The 17,425-nt window shown below is 40.9% G+C and overlaps 1 protein-coding gene across 3 annotated transcripts in view; it reads right to left on the reverse strand.

Annotated features, from left to right (window-relative positions):
• Positions 1-670: 670 nt before the first annotated feature.
• The window catches only part of LOC134753278 (translational regulator orb2-like), a 110,886-nt gene continuing 94,131 nt past the window's right edge, over positions 671-17,425 (reverse strand). For all 3 annotated transcript variants that reach the window (XM_063689120.1, XM_063689122.1, XM_063689121.1), the window contains 8 exons: positions 14,480-14,599; positions 14,073-14,201; positions 11,163-11,275; positions 10,274-10,484; positions 9,669-9,754; positions 9,201-9,302; positions 8,764-8,868; positions 671-8,085 (listed from right to left, as the gene is read on the reverse strand). In XM_063689120.1, the coding sequence (XP_063545190.1) occupies positions 7,969-8,085; positions 8,764-8,868; positions 9,201-9,302; positions 9,669-9,754; positions 10,274-10,484; positions 11,163-11,275; positions 14,073-14,201; positions 14,480-14,599 (983 nt within the window). In that variant the 3' untranslated portion in view covers positions 671-7,968. The remainder of the gene's footprint in view (positions 8,086-8,763; positions 8,869-9,200; positions 9,303-9,668; positions 9,755-10,273; positions 10,485-11,162; positions 11,276-14,072; positions 14,202-14,479; positions 14,600-17,425) is intronic.

Here is a 17,425-nt window from a genome sequence, read left to right on the forward strand (position 1 = left end):
CGGGACTCAAAAATAATCGCAACTCAATCGGGACTCGCAAGAAAAACCAGGTTTCCTCTCTTGTTGCACAAATAACTATTATCCAACGCTTTTACCTATTATACTTACTAGTGCCAGTTGCACCATCCACTTGACAGACTGATCAACGTCACCCGGCGCGCCGCGGCGTTTTACTATGACTTTCCATACAATAAAATTTAGCGAACTCTTTAACGATGACAAACAGTTTGGTGCGACCGACCCTAACTCTTTGGCTTTAACGGTGACAGGCGGTTAGGTGCAACCGACCCTTAGAATTGTAGATAGGTATAGCCGGTCAAACCACTTGTCAGTAGAAAGTCGCGAAATTCAAATTTTGTATGGGACGATAAGCCTTCGAGCCTACATTTTTCAAATTTGCCGGCTTTTTCTACTGACAAAAGTGGTTGCCATGTTACGGAATACATTTTTGGCGATGAAAAGGTTATTATAGTTTGGCAAACCATTTTCGTCAGTCAATAAATAAAATAAATTTAAAAAATGTAGGGTTGTCCTCTCATAGACAATTTGATTTCCGCACCGTTTTCTACTGACAGTGAGTTTGCCAGAGTATAATAAATACCTTTTGTCGTCTTACTTAATATAGCAACTCAAAATCAAAATAAATAGGGTTTATAATAAAACAATCGTATAAAGATTTAATATTGGACTAATATTTAGTAAAATACCATATTATAATAATAAAATTCATATAAAAATTCAAGTTTTTCAGTTTTAAACAATACTACAACTTGCCGGCATGGCAACAACACTACATTATACAATTTAGAATTAAGTGAATATTTGTTACAGTCTAGAATAGGCTTAGGTCTGTTTTTAATGGCGTAAGGCTTTCGTATACGACCCCATTTCTTCACCTATAGTAATTTTCATATAGTTTGGGTACAGTGACAGCCGTCATCTCAACAAGATTGTATTTTAAGGTTATAAATTGTATAGAGATGACAGCTGTCACCATACACTCTTTGGATGCCAAGAAAACCTAGTTATCCTGAAAAGTGCCAACAGTGCCTACGAGAGTTATAAACGAACTTATGGCATACGGCTGTCAATGTAACCCCATGGTTTTGATTATGGTTATGGTGTATATTGAATCGCTTGCGCCAACGATGTTGGCGTGAGATTGACGTTTTTGTATAAAATGGCGTTTAAAGGTTTAATCTCTAATAGCTGTGGAATGAGGCAAACGAAATAAGATTAGTTAGAGTTTGGAGTTTTGTTAAACGTCAAACTTCTATAAAATTATGACGTATAAAAATACCACTTGCACTGCGTATGCTATCAAAATCATTGCAGTGATCTTGGTACAACTCTAAGTTAGTTAGCAAGTTTCTCTTGCTGTTGACTGTACATTCTTGTAGCAAAACTTTGCCAAAAGGGGACGCATATAATAACACCAGTAATTTTAAAAAGACTAGAGTGCATTAAACACCAGACCCAAAGCAGTAGCCAGACTCGCAACAAATATTCCAACTACCCACCCGGCCGACAAGCTACTTCATAATTCTAAGTAATACTATTATTCAAACAACAAAAATAAATCATTCTTAACCATAAAATAATAAAACACAGGTAAATCCAAGACTACATAGTTACACCTAGGTAAATAGATATAATACAAAAATTCGTGTGAATTAAATATTTTATCATTGGTAAAGCTCTGATTTAGAAATTTGGATCTATTCCGCGATTCGGTATCTATTTCATTTGACAATATTACATATTATACATAAATAATACTTAAAATGTAACGTCTTATAGCCAATGTGCACTCTCAATGTTATATTGGCAAAGCTTAAATATATCTAGTGTGTGTATACTTATACAAATTCAAAAACAATACTGAACGAACTAACACTAATATACAAATACAAAAAAAACTAAAATACAAACGGCTACACTACTAACTATTCAAAACAATCGATAAAATTTAAAAAAAGTTATACAAAAAAGGTAAAAAATAAATAGGAATCCTAAAATACATCCAAACAAGCGGGTGATATATAAAAAAAGAATACAAAACGTGTGTTAAGCCTTCTCCAGGAATTAAGTAAAAATAGGAAAATGGCGGGCGCTGCGCTGGCAACCCTGTCTTTTTGGTAGCATCTTTGGGACGCATCTTGTCTTTGGTCAGTAAAGATGGAGTGGCTTAAAAAATGTACTTACAAAAATAAGGAATTGTCAAAGCACACAAAATAAAAATCACGGTTCCTTGCATTTACCGCTACGTTCCCAAAATAGCAGAACCTGGGTATGCTGGTACACATTACACATTAATGGAAATCAAAATAATTTGGTAGGTAATAGGTACTTCGGGAATGCAGCATATTTTGGGAACGAGCAAAATAAAATAAAAATCTTGTAAAGGATGAGCATAAGGTCTCTTGCAAATCAGCAAGTGACCTAATGATAACCCCATGACAAGAACGGCGATATGGTAAATTCAAACACTTTATCAAAACTACCAAGAACATGATTTCGTTGTTAATGATCGTGATTCGCGTGTTTATTTCCCGTGTTTCAATAAAATTGCTAGAATTTACCCAAAACTACAAGACAAAACGAGTGAAAAAGTTTCAAATTCATTTTAATAGTTTTCACAATACTCTAGAACAGAAGCGTGAAGATCGTCGTCACAGTGGACCTGAACAATTTAACTGTACAGTGTAAACGAGTCAAAATCTGCCCACTTTAGTTTGGTTCAACGTCAAACATTGGCAAAAGAAATATGTTGCATCTACAAGATCCTATAGCCCGCTCCAGACTACGCAGCGCGAAGCCGCGAGCGCGAGTGTGGATGGGGCTTATCACTGGCCTGGTCTGCGAAATCTGTATACCAATATTACCTAAGTATTTTAACAAAAAACGTCCTGAAGTCATATTTTGTTTTAACAGCAGCACCAAAGTGACCAATTGGTCATTCATGTGTCATTCGTCAGCAATATCAAGCACCTTATTATGTTATGTGGGAGATTACTTATGAGTCTTATGACATACACTACGACCATGTCTTATCTATTGTTAGAAAGGGTCATTAGAAACTCAAGAGTAAATAAATAACCATTGACGGATGCAAAGGCCAAACTTAACTTGACAATTGACATCTGACACTGACAATTTCATGTACATTTCTAGTCGGTAAGTAACGACGGTACATAACGTCAATGTTTACTTCTTGAGCCAGTAATGTACTATGAATTGAGAATGTCAATGTGCTTAAACAGGGCCAGATATGTTTAACAGCAACGCACCTAATGCCAGTAAGTTAGCAAACAACGACCAATACTTATTACTAGAAGGAAATCTTAAAAATAACCTTAAATATTTCTCACTAAGTGTGTCTATTCACTACAACCGTTGAACCAAACGAATATGGACAATATTAATAGCAAATCAATCTAATCGAAACGAGACTTCAATTTTCAACAAAATTGATTCTATGTAACAACCGTCTATAAAAATATCAGTATATATAAATCTTATTTCAAATTAATTTAATACAGTGGGGGACAGCCCTTTTTTGAATCGTAGTTTTGAAAACTGCAATACGGATATTACCAATCCGATCCGAAACTTGATAGTTGTACAATTTCAAGATTATCTATTTAGTTTTACCTAGGATTTATATTTGCCGAAGATCTTTATATAAATAATAAAATGATTCAGAACGGTAATATGACCGGTTGCGTTTTCAAGTCAATATGTTGACGATACTAAATTAAACACAGCGGGAGTGATTTTGTTTTTTGTCACGCACGTGAACTAATGACAGATCTTTATACACGTGTTAATGACCCTTGGACTTAGTTCTATTCGCGTTTTAATTTAATACAATCAACATTAAATAGCACATTAGCATTAGAGAGCTGTCCAATTTCAAAATTTGTTAAAAAAATAATTTCATCGCACCATCTGTGCATACCAGCTTGCTATACCGAAATCCAAAGTGGTTGAAACCAACACTCGACGGTGCAAGAAATTCCATACAAACTTAATATTGTCTAGCTTACGGTGTGGGTACTACCGCACCGTATACGTTATACTTCAACTAGGTAGGTATTTCATGAATTGCGCTACTTTCGCTATTATTTTAATTAATAATTTCGCTAAAACCTCGAGGTCTATGGTGCGCGTCGCGCCCACCCCGTTCCTGAGGCGTCGATAAAAAATTATTTTTTTGCGCTTTTTTTATTTTTTTTCCTTAAGAATCCAACGTACTGATTCACTATATACATGCAGTGAAAAATAGTGCGAAGAAACTCACTCAGAGATAAACGACGAGGGCACGAAACACCGACTTCGAAACAACAACAACTCTTTACATCATAAAGATAGCTACGATATTTTAAAAAAGTACAAATGTCACATTGGTCGAAGTCTTGTCCCGACTTTAGAGTCACCGTCAACAATCGTATTTGCGTTTCTGCGATTATTCTAAAGTCTGGACCGAACCGTGACCATAACGACGTAAGCCGCTGCACCCGAACTTTAGAAGTTCGAAGTTATTCAACAAAGCTAGTGCTATGTTTCACTGAACTCAATCTCTGAAATCAGTAGCACTAACTTCTTAGCAATCTGCAGTACGTCGCCGCGGCTCCCAAATTAAAAAACGTCAATGAACACCCGTCAGCTAGTTATATTAATAGAAAAACAGACAACGTATAAATAACGAGAACAAGCCGTAGCGGCAATAAACGAGGAACCAAGCAAACAAACAACCTACAAACTAACGAACTAAAAACGTCACCTCGCAGCTACAAACTAAAGGGCACTCCAAATCAACTAAAAAACTATTTCGCACGTGAAAAGCGCTACAAAACCCTCAAAATCAGACCTTTCATAGAAATTAAATAGATCTAAACTAAATACTGCGAGGCGAAATCGAAGGATCGACAATCGATCGAAAATTCTTAACAAGATAAAGGAAACTCGACTACTAAATGAATGAGCATGAAGTGAGCATCGGCAGAAAACGATTGCTACAGTGACATGCGATTTATCGAATGAGAAACGCTGACTTCACACTGTTTCCTTTAGTCCGACGGTTAAACTATAAAGAAGAAACGAGGCAAAAAATAGGAGAAATGTAAACCTCCCTAAAACAAGAAACGATACAAATCCTCCGTGTAGAAGACCAACCGCACTAGCAGACACAGCCGCTCGCAACAGACCACATATCCCAAACTCACCTCGGTTGTATTATTCTAACACCAATTATATATTTTTATAATTAAAGACGCCGCCGACTAAGGTCGGCTTTGCGTCGGCGCGGAGTCGGAACGCATCAAGTTATACAAAAATGGTTCCCGTCCAGCGTGTTGAAGTCTAACTTTGCGCGTAAATTAAAAGACCACGTCCGAATTCACAATTTCGTTTTTTATAAAAATATAAAAATACAAAAATGGGACAGTGCTACCACACGACACGTATCAAGCATCCAGTATCAAGTCACAGTCACGCGTCCCACCGCTAGGAGGGGAGGGCACTTCCAAACAATTACAAAAAACATTGAGCAATTTCATACAAAAGAACCACCAATAACGGGAAATGCACACATCACGAGTGAAATTATACAAATAAACGGATAAAAAAATCGAATTTCCTACGAATAAAAATCAAAAGTAAATAGAGACGTCTGAAAATGTAGTCGAAATTTGTCTGGTGAAGGATTAACTTAGGAGTAACTTAGGTGCGGAGTGAAAAATGTATGGGGAGTCCGTCCCGTGAGGAACTCTACGACTTACCATTCGGTATTGCAATTATTTTATTCCCTACTAACACACGTAGTGTGCATCCGCTTCATACGACTTTTTATATCGCGAAATATATATCAATATATAGCTAAGATTTCTAAAGACTAAGAAAATATATATTATTTAATATTTCAAATATTTTGTCCTAAATTTTACAGGGGCCACAGAGCGGCTCGCGATAATATAATATGAATATAAAAAGTCCCACAATGCGTCTTGTTTTATGGCAAATAATTTTACTAAAATGCATCTACTAACAATACGAATTGTACCTACTTAACTTTTAGAGAATTGATTATTAACTATATATTTTAAAGTTATGGGATGGCGGTGATCCCGGGCGCTGCCGTCGCGTTTGACAGTTGACAGTTGTCAAAAACGGTAGAATAATTCTACTACGCGCGTCAGTGTTACCAGCTGCCATAAATGGTAGTTTTAGAGAAACCCAGACGCATGTCAAACAATAATTTAAAGTGCATCCAGACGAACCCAACGAACGCCCGTATGGGAGTTGAACACACCGGCGGGCACACACACCAAGGCACTTCATAGCCTCACCTTTTAAAATTTAGAAAAAACACGACACGAAAAAACCGCTTCCAAACGAAAAAAATTGTTCAAAAAATTCGCACAAGTCTTTTTCTACAGTCTATATGCGTTCGTGGTCGTCGGGATACGATGTCAGCCGTCGCCGTCAGTATCCGTCGCCTCATTAAGTACACACTGAGCCCTCCGATTCCAAAACATCAAATTCAACTCCAATATAACCTCAAACAAACGCGAGTGACAAGCATAGGGTAAAAACGTGAACCACCGCATATTTACACTAGTTTAATAATTGGTTAATATATTTTTATAGTATACTAAACTACTGTCTATTGCACTATCCCGGCGAATCCAAAAAATATTTTTATTATCATAGTTTTTAACGCTAAAATATAAGAAAAGAGATATACTCGCGTCGAGCCAGACTACAGCCAAAATTGGTAACGTATTTTTTTTTCGTTTGTACTAAAAACCAGTCCCTACCGCCTCCCAGGGAAACGAACAGACTAACAAAACCCCGAGGACAACGCACAAACTCTTAGCAGCCGGTAGAGACTGATTCTCTATCTCTTTCCTACTAGCTTTAAAGAGAAAGAGACATTCGTCAATCATAATTGCCCTAAATGTCAAATGTTGGCAACACTGGCTGCTATAGTCTGTGGCGCTGCCAAGTCAACGCCCTCTATAATCGTCGGCGCTAAACTGATTAAGTTTAGTAAAATTGTCTAACCGTAAGAACGGGACGCCGAAGTGAAAAAATAGCAACAATATCCAAGTCGAAAATCTAAACGAGGAAACTTATGAAATTGTTTCTAGCTACACAGGTACAATTATCTTGAGAAATCAGACATTCCACTTATGTCTTACATTAATCTTAGGATAAGGCGCGAGTGATCGCGCCAAGTAGAGCTTACCCACAAACGACGAACGGACAACTATCTTACTTTAAGGATACACATCTTTGCTTAAATCGAAAATCGTTCGTTAATTTTCTCAACGGCCACACTGAATGCAAATGGCGGCCGCTTAAGAAAACTTAGCAATTGTTTTCTTACTTGATCCTATCTGCTTAATATTAAACGTTGGATAAAGTTGCTTTTTATTTTAGTTGCATTGTCGTATCCAGTATTAAAAGAATTTACCAAAAAGATGTATACAGAAATTATTCGGATGAAGCGTTTTCCATCCTTTACCTCCGATGTGGTTTGGGTTAGGCTTAGTTGAAATATGTCTTAGTCGGCCATTGGCCTATTCGAGATGTAAACAGCCATACTTTTGGTCACTTCGAGTGTAAAGCGGGAGTGCGGAGAGCACGTAGCGTCTTCAGAGCGTAACCACCAGTGTCAGCGTAACCACTAGTGTAAGCCTAACCAATATCACTTTTATATCATGAAAAACTTAGTCAATGCCACGTTTCAATACAGCCTACCACTATTGGTTACACTTACACTGCGTTCGCGATCTCATTACCTAACCGTCCAAAATTGCGATGGCAACTTCAAAATTATCACACTAAGTAGTGGTTACTTCACCACTAGTGGTTACCTCATCACTAGTGGTCTCGGTCTGCCGCGGGGTGTGGTGGGGTCGGGAGGGGTGTGGGTGTGGGCGTGGTGGGAGGGAGACGGCACTAACACCAGCGGAAGGGCACGGCGCGCGGGCGGTCGGCGCCCTCCTTGACGAGCGGCTTGTGGAACTCGCGCCCCGGCCGCGAGTGGATGGTCGCCCAGCAGTGCTCGCAGTAGTACTGGAATAGATAAAATACCACTGAGGAACTATTCACTGTACTCATTTAGTAGTATTTCCTAAAAAGTTATTTCATCACGAAAAACTAGTCCGCGTCAGACATGTTTTTAAAATTATTTTCAGACCGCGTGCCCAAAGAACTAGTATGTATGCTTATAAGACAACCCAGAGTATCATCTGCTTATTAAAGTCAGTATAAATCAACTCTACAATTTGGCAAGCGACAGAATCCATAGCAATATAAAAAAATGACGTGTTTAGAGCCTCTTCCACAATTGGCTGCTAAATCGGTGCAGAGCTAGCTTAAAAGAAGTATATCACCTTAAAAGTTGGACTTATCCTTAAGCCCTCTACTCATTCCGCCCTGTGCCCTGGCCCCCTACCTTTCAAAGCTAGCGCTAGTAGCGCTGTGTCTAACTGTCTGTGACGGTAGTGTAGTTACCAGGAGCTAGGCAGGGCATGTTGGCGCAGCTGAGCTTCGGGACCTACATCTCCGAGCTGTGCCTGTAACTGTGACTCTCTGTCTGGAAGGGTCGGTTGCACCAAAACCGTCTGCCACCGTCAAAGCGTTTGCTATATCTTGTTGAAGGAAGTTTCATAGATCACTGCTGCGTGACGTTGATCAGTCTGTTAACTGTGGTTGGTGCAACTGGCCCTTAGTGTAGTGTGGTATAATTACCTGGAGGCAGGTGACGTTGGCGCAGAAGAAGGGCGCGAACTTGGAGCCGCAACGTGCGCCGGCGCACTCGTCGCACATCTGATCGTCCAGCACGTACGGCTTCACCTGCAGACAACGGCAAATTTAATGGCTAGTTCATGACCAACAACTACTGAAACTTATAACACGGTTACTGTCCCCATGATATGGCAAAGTCACACGTCCAAGTGTCAAAAGTCATTTGAAGTTGTGAATGTGAATTGTGAACCCATAGTGGAAAACCGGACTCCAAAAGCTTCATGACCCCACATCCAATACTCATCATCATCACTGGAGACTGGAAATGGAGACTGGAACTGGAGACTTGAACTGGAGAGTGGAACTGGAGAGTGGAACTGGAGAGTGGAACTGGAGAGTGGAACTGGAGACTGGAACTGGAGACTGGAGTGGGTACATACCTCGACCCGCTTGTCGATGTCGCCGTGTTGCAGCTGCACGAAGCGCGCGGAGATGGCCGCGATGTACGACTGTTGGTTGGAGAACGCCACGCGGCCCGCACCCTACAACAACACAATTATAAACATATAAACTATATATACTTTTCACAAGTACTATTTTGACAATATCTAACCTCTGCAGGGCTAAGGAACGCAGACACTACACTGCTTTATCGAAATACAAATCGCTTTCAAACTTTTTGGTCCGAGGGGCAGGACCAGACCTCCGCTTCCTTTTTGTGGAACGAATTGTAAATAATTTGCCTCTACTCCCCGTCCGTCCCTAGGGCTATACTTTGGACACCTCTACTCCTGCTATAATTAATTTAATTTAATAATAAACAGTGTCCAAAACAGGCAGAATAATCTGTATGCCCAAAAGATAAATCATGTGTTTCTAATCTTCTACATTATCTACTGTAGACGTACCTTGGGGTATTTGAGTTCGGGGTCGGTGTCGATGCCGGCATAGCAGACGCCACCGTACAGTCGGTCCATAATCATCGCCAGTTCAGCTGCAATAAACAAGTCAGGGTTTAAATGGTAATTCATCTATGAACAAAGGTAACATTTCACCTAGCTAGACTACCCACAATCGCACTTCAAAGTTTAAGGTCTTGGAAAAGCAATTCCAGAGAAATAAATGAGGACAGATGGTGCAGAAAATTAAAGAATAAGGCAATGGTATGGAGGCACCCAGCAAGAAGTCTGCGTCGGCGAGCCGTTACAGGTGTATCCGGACGGGCTTGTCGCGGATGCTGGGCGATGACACGAAATAATACACTGTGTCGTGATCAAAGGCTATAACATCATCTAAGACACACAGACCTACCGGCTTTAAGCGGGCGAGGAACACCTCCAACGAAGACTGTCTTCTTAGGATCCAGCGGCATGGAGGCATCCAGGATGAACTCTGCGTCGGCAAGCCACCACGGACGGATCTGGACCGGTTGTCGCGGATTGTGGGCGATGCAACGGAGAGATACAGCTTGTCGTGATCCAAGGCTATAGGATGATTGAAAACACAGACTTACCGGCTTTAAGCGGGCGAGGAACGCCTCCAACGAAGACTGTCTTCCTCGGATCCAGCGGCATGGAGGCATCCAAAACGAAGTCTGCGTCGGCGAGCCGCCACGGACGGATCTGCACTGGCTTGTCGCGAATGGTGGGCGATGACACGCAGAGGTACAGCTTGTCGTCGTCTGTGATGCAAGCCTCCATCAGCGCTGCGACTGAGCTCTCGTCCTGCAATAGATAAATAGAATCATTGAAGGCGGAATCCGTGGTTATAACTATGCTGATACGGCTTAACCACGATTTCGAGCAGTGAGACACCATGAGTGGGAACTAGAACGCCCTTTAAGATGGGAATACGCTATTTTCAAGAAAAGGCTTGAAGGTCATATTGGTCCAGAAATACTGCGAGCGTTCATTCCAGTTTAGCTGTGCGAGGCAGGAAATTTCTGAAAAAAAGCACTGCTGAGGACTGCCAACTATCTAAGTGAAGATGGAAATATTGTCCCGTATAACGGAAAGAAGCGGGAGTGATTAATCCGAACAATTTCACGAGGCACTCCCATTATACATCAGGCTACATCACTGAACGCTGCTGCCATTACTCAATGTTGTAATCGAACTGAAGAGTTTGGCAGTGTTACATGCTGATGCGGAACATTCCTAAGGGATAAAGTCCATGAATGATTCTAGTAGTCAACATTTTATACAGTGTCATCATCGTTTCTTACATTTTAGGATCTGTGATCTGACTTTTTTTTTAATTTGTGATCTCTGTGTGGAGGTAGGTACCTACTACTGAGATAGAGGGTATACACGATGGACCAACTAGTCTTCATCAGTGCTAGCTAGTAACTACTTATGTTTAAATCCCTATCTACATTACATATGGTTAAAAATGGCGGTAACCTGGAACAATAGAAACGCGTAGCCCTTTGGTGGGAAGTAGCTCTTGCTCTCGGCCTTGTGCGGCCAGTCCACCACCAGCGGTCCGAACCGCCGGAATGAGGAGGTGATCTCATCTGAAACACGAAGATGGCAAGTTAGGTACATGCAGTATAAAGTTAACTATAGGGATCATTGACCGAGCGTTAGCGAAGGTGTCCGTTTCAGCTTGGACGAAAATGCTTTTCTTAAGCGATTCTCGTGAAATTTTGTGAGCAGGTTCAAAAAATAAATATATTTTTTTGTCGGTTCAGATTTCGGTTTTTTTTTTTCAAAATGGTGGAGTCATTGGGGTTCACGAGGTCTACAGCTCACAGGGCCACTAGTTATGATAGTGACGAAACAATCTGTAAGCTAGGTGTGGACTTGTTCTTCACTAGTCAAGTAGTGTACTAATATATAGTAAACTGCAGAGATAACTGACTTCCCCCTGGACAGAAACTTGTTTGCAGGGGGGCTCAGTTATCTCTGCAGCTTACGTTCCAAAAAATATATTCACATTACCTTATTATCAGTGTCTTATAAGACACCCTATAGGGGCGTGTAAATACGTTGGCGTTGTGTTGTGTTGTTGTTGTGTGTTTGTGAACTCGACTGTACATACTCTACTATGTCATGTCTTATGCCTTATATATTGAACAAAGACCCTCTTACTAATTCAATAAAATAAAAAAAACTATAAATTCAGCATATCGCTAAGAATTTGATGATTACAAGTACGTTGATTGACGTTGATAATTTGACTTATAATATCGGTCAATTAACTAAATGTACCGGTTTAATCGTCGAGGCGTTTTATAATTGACGCATTTAGTGATGTCGATAGGTTACAAACTCAATAGACCGGCTGTCTATAATTGTTAGTTTGGGAACCAATTAACGGGCGTTCTAACCCTATTACAACACCATTAGTACCCCCAGATTCGGCCGCGGTTGTGCAGTGCGGTTGCCGAGCAACGCTGGTGCAAACATCAAAACCTAGTAAGTAGCAATCGGCTGCGAAACGCGCAAACACTTGTTTATACATTTATAATGCAGACCAAGCATTAGCCTGCATCTTCAATTTCAGAGAAAAAAAAGTTACTTTATAAACATTGAACATGGTTTTAATTTTTAGTCCGAAACACAACATTACTAATTTTTTTAAGTAAAATCGTGTATCTGTCCGAGAATTGTAGAACATTTGTCATATGTAACATAGGTAACAAGATAATATATTAAGTAGATACACACATAAGTGGAAACAACAAAACACATTCTCGTAAACTGCAAACAAGTAAAAGTATACAGGAGCAAATACCTAGGGACTCCGTGCACACTAAAGGAGGCAGCTAGGAACCTGGAAAACATTTCTAGGCTTTGTGGAGAAGTTGGGGTGGTTAGAGTAGCGCTACCTCGTTTCACGGAAAATAGGCACAATGGTTGTCGAATGTCGATTCGTGGGAAATGCCCAGAAGCACTAACTAACTAGTGTAGTGTAGTGTATATGTGTTTAAACCGCGAAAGTTTTAAATGTTATAACTAGTGTTGGTCAAGACTAGTCATCGAGTCCTCTGTTTTAAGACTTGACTTAGTTATTTCAACTCTAGTTAAAACTTGAGTTGTTATCAGTTAGAGACCCCGAGACTTTTGTAGAGACTTAAATCATTTTCAGAGAGCTCTCGAATGTCTTCACATACAATTCCGGGCGTTGCAATAACGCCCACATCTTTACTGTTAATTTAGATAAAACCTTCAAAATCCTTGACGAAGTTTTTAAATTCGAAGGCTCGAGTAAAGAACTCGACTCTGGACTTATGACACGGAAATTTCTTAAGCGCAGTGTCGTAAAAACGAGTAGTTCTTCAAGTTTAGACTCAACTCAAAAGATAAAAGACACTACATAAAGTTTCCTGCTTTCCCCGCAATCGTCACAGTATCGATTACGCCCAGCGCTGGACTGACCCCATTTGGCACAATGGCACAATGCCGCGGCGGACAATGCTCTGACACTACAAAGCGAGTGTCAAAATTGTCTTCTGGGGTAAAGGGTATCGATTGACTAGAGGGCCTTGGGTACGTGTGAGTTATTTTGTATATACTGTTTAAACAGAAACGATTTGTTTTGACGCATAAACTACACGTCAAGATCAGTGGCACGATTTAGTTACAATAATAAGCCCTTCGAAATATTTCAAGTGTCATTAGTTTTATCTCAGTTCTGCGGGTGATATTATATAATTTCCCGGAATGCCTATAAGAGTGCAGGATTTAAAAATTCTTCAACTAATCGAAAGTTACGTTATCGACGAATGCGATAGTAAATAAGCTTCCCGAAATTCCAACGTGAACATACAAAAATTATTTGTTCTGCAATATTATTTATCGGGGCTTCCTGATACAGGTATAATATACTTAAAAGGAAGTCCCAACCTACTACCTTGTAATGTAACATTTTATTAATGAAATAAAATATTTTCATTTTCATTATATAGGTAGACGGCGAAGCTCGATGTGCCCTCAAAGGGGCGCGGCCCTTGCCAGCCTTTTCACTAAGTGTGAATTTTGCGAGCACTACGCCTGATATTGATGCCGGCTGTAGACACTCGTCGGAAGCCCCGGAGACAGGCCGAGAACGAGTGTACATACTGCTCCCTCTCGTCTCGCTCTTACTCTTCTATTGGGTCGGAGCGGTGTAGAGATTCTCGGCGAGAGGCTCTTGACGAGCGTGTACAGCCAGCATGACAGTAAGGACAGTACACTAGTCTCTACTCTCTACCGAATGGACCGCCCCACGCGGTGGGGCGCGATGCGAAACAGCTTCAACAGCAGGAACGCGGACGAAACCTCTCATACCCTCCTCGAGGAAAGGGTATCGAATGATAGTCTACTCACCCTCGTCGATGTCGGGCGGCAGACCACCCACGAACACCTTGCGGCTGAAGCGCTCGCCGTGCTCGGAGCCCGCCGACACAGGCGACGAGCGCGCCGGCGACCCCAGCGCCGACACGCACATCGAAAGACCTGGAACAAACAGTCGAAATTATTAGTAAGAACACTTCATTCCTTTGCCTCCATAACAAAATTATAAATGTCTGCTAAATTAAACGGAGAGGGCATCAGGCACCTCCTGCAGTCGCTGCGGTGGCCGGCGGTGCTGAGTCGCGAGTGTCGCGCCACGACGTCCTTGCGCCTGGTCGGAGGGCACCGGGACACGGGAATTCACGGGGTGCTCTCGCTGCCGTGGCTAGGGCTAGTACACACTCACCGGCTGTGGTGGCTAGGGGCTAATACACACTCACCGGCGGCGCTGAGTCGCGACACGACGTCCTGCGCCTGGTCAGAGGGCACAGAGGGCGAGCCCGCGGCCCCGCCGCTCGCCAGCGCCGCGTCCTCCACACCGGGGAAAAACGGCGACTTGCCTGGAACAACAGAAATATTACGTTACTTTTATTTCTACTTACGACATCTTAATATATAATAAAATATTATTGTTGTATTTTAATTTATATTCTGTAATATATTTGTATTTTCATGCATTAAGTATGTTCTAATAACTGATTTATTGATTGAGCTTTTAAATGAAGCGAGATGACCGTACACTCCGCTAACATCGCTACCAAATAGATCAACAGAGCCCTTCTGATCTGACCACTCGACAACCAAATTAGGTATGGCACTCAAGTCTAACATTTTAAACTGCAACAACAGTATGTAAAAGACTCTACCGGCCAGCCACGCCGACGACTCGGCCCGCTCGGCCGGCCGATGGCTCGGCTCGGTCGGCTGGGCGACTCGGCCGGCTATTTGTATGTAGCCTCGAAAATTTATTGACAACCGACAATAAGTACTAATGACTGTCTAAAAAAGCTTAACAAATGGGGATACACAAGCCTTAGGTATAGTATAATATAAGTCGATTTTAACGTGACCTCGAATGTTTATCGTCACCGGCATCACAAAGAGCAAGTGACGTGGAAAGATGGGGTTCGTATCTCTATTCCAGTCTAACAAAGACGGCTAAATAATGTTCACAGTTGTCAAGACGTAGTTGACACGTAGAAATATATTGTTTCCTATACGGTATGAATATTATTTCTACATTATTTTTTATTTGCCTACTACCCAACAGAGCAATGTAATTTCATTCAATTTTAAGCTGTGAACTTCTAGTATATAGCAGTATTATGCCGTGAGAATCGAACAGTACTTGGATCATTCTGGCTCTCAATGATAGATTTTAAGTGCCAATGCGTAACACAGAAAGACAGTCACACGTTTTGCGTAGTAACGCAGTCATGTGAATGGGTGGGTGAGATTGGACTTAAAATACTACACGCAGAGCCAGAAAGTCTGCCCCAAAACATAATTTTAGCAACAATTGAAAGAATCCGACAAATATTTCAAGCGATTCGTTTAAATAAAAATAAATTCAATGTAAATGGATGACATAAGACTCATCAGCGCGCGAGTCAATGACTTTGGGCTGAAAAATAGTAAACTATTTGGCTCCAAGCCAAGACATGGGCGTCTAGTTGACAGACTTCAAAGAAGCAAAAACAATGAAGTTTGGAGTCAAGGGAGCTATTTTTCGTAGAGCGAATTAAGAGTAAAATATCCATGGATATTTTTCTACTAATCAAATCAACAATAGGTACTATATCAGTGATAAATTGATAATCTATAGAAAATTTCACGATTTCTATGAGACTGACATTATTTCAAATAGGTACGTTCTCGAAGTATTTCTTATAGGTTGATTCACGACAGCTGGTGCGTTTTTTAGGTAGATGAGAATTTTGTTTCACAGTTCAGTACAAATTTCGCGCCATCTCTATACGTAAGTTCATTACCGTTTAACAATTAACACATACTATATATTATTATTTAGAAGTCTAGTGTCAAGAACTCTGCATTAATAGACTTGCTACTAAATAAATAGCCAAGATAATTTGAATGGACTCAAATAAAAAAAAATAGGCTTATTGTGCTGAAGCGAATCATGTGAACGCGGCGGCCTCCGCGGCCGCTAACAGCGCTAATCAGTAGGTATAGGTATGGACCATCAAGGTCGGCCATTGCAAACGTGGTGACACGGATTGCGCGCAGGTGTATACGCGAACGTTTTGCAGTGCTGCTATTTAAATTACGATGCGTTACGGTATTTTTCGAAATTCGAAGCGTGTTGATGATTAGTGTAAGTACCTAGTTGTTTCGAGGGTTATGAAGACTTCGATTTAGTTTTTTAGGGTAAGGGTTTAGGATAAAAATGGGACACTATTACTAAGACGCTGTCTGTCTGTCCGTCTGTCACCAGGCTGTATCTGATGAACCGTGATAGCTAGACAATTGGAATTTTCACAGATGATGTATTTATGTTGCCGCTATAACAACAAATACTAAAAACAGAATAAAATAAATATTTAAGTGGTGCTCCCATACAACAAACGTGATTTTTTTGCTGTGTTTTGCGTAATGGTACGGAACCCTTCGTGCTCGAGTCCGACTTGCACTTGGCCCACACTTGGCCGGTTTTTGAACTGCTTTTGAGACTTGAATTCTATACAGATTGCGCCAACATAGGTTTCCCCTGTAAATCCTACCATTAGTGTTGAATCTTTGTTTTTTTTTGGAATTTTATGGCCTGGCCGCAAGTTCCATTGAAACCCGGGACCCCAATGCGCAATAGATGGCGCGCCATCTATAAAAACCTTTGACAGTTGTTTACCACATTGTAAATAAATCTTGAAATAAAACAGTAAAAAAAAACCGGCCAAGTGCGAGTCGGACTCGCGCACGAAGGGTTCCGTACCATTACGGAAAAAAACAGCAAAAAAATCACGTTTGTTGTATGGGAGCCCCATTTAAATATTTATATTATTCTGTTTTTAGTATTTGTTGTTATAGCGGCAACAGAAATACATCATCTGTGAAAATTTCAACTGTCTAGCTATCACGGTTTATGAGATACAGCCTGGTGACAGACGGACAGACAGACGGACAGACGGACAGCGGAGTCTTAGTAATAGGGTCCCGTTTTTACCCTTTGGGTACGGAACCCTAAAAAGTACTTTAGCTTCTCTCACGTTTGACCCAGGGCGAGGATCTAGTAACTAGCAACTAATAACAAAACTTATATGAAAACTTTTGAACCCGGAAGCGCAGCATTCACTCCGCAATTCGAACCCGTGACCCCGCGGTTATCGCCCCCCGAATCCAGAGGGCTCCGCTTTTATAGGTGCTTTCCT

The sequence above is a fragment of the Cydia strobilella genome, chromosome 26 (assembly GCF_947568885.1).
Source record: "Cydia strobilella chromosome 26, ilCydStro3.1, whole genome shotgun sequence".
In the NCBI taxonomy this organism is placed as follows: Eukaryota; Metazoa; Arthropoda; class Insecta; order Lepidoptera; family Tortricidae; genus Cydia; species Cydia strobilella.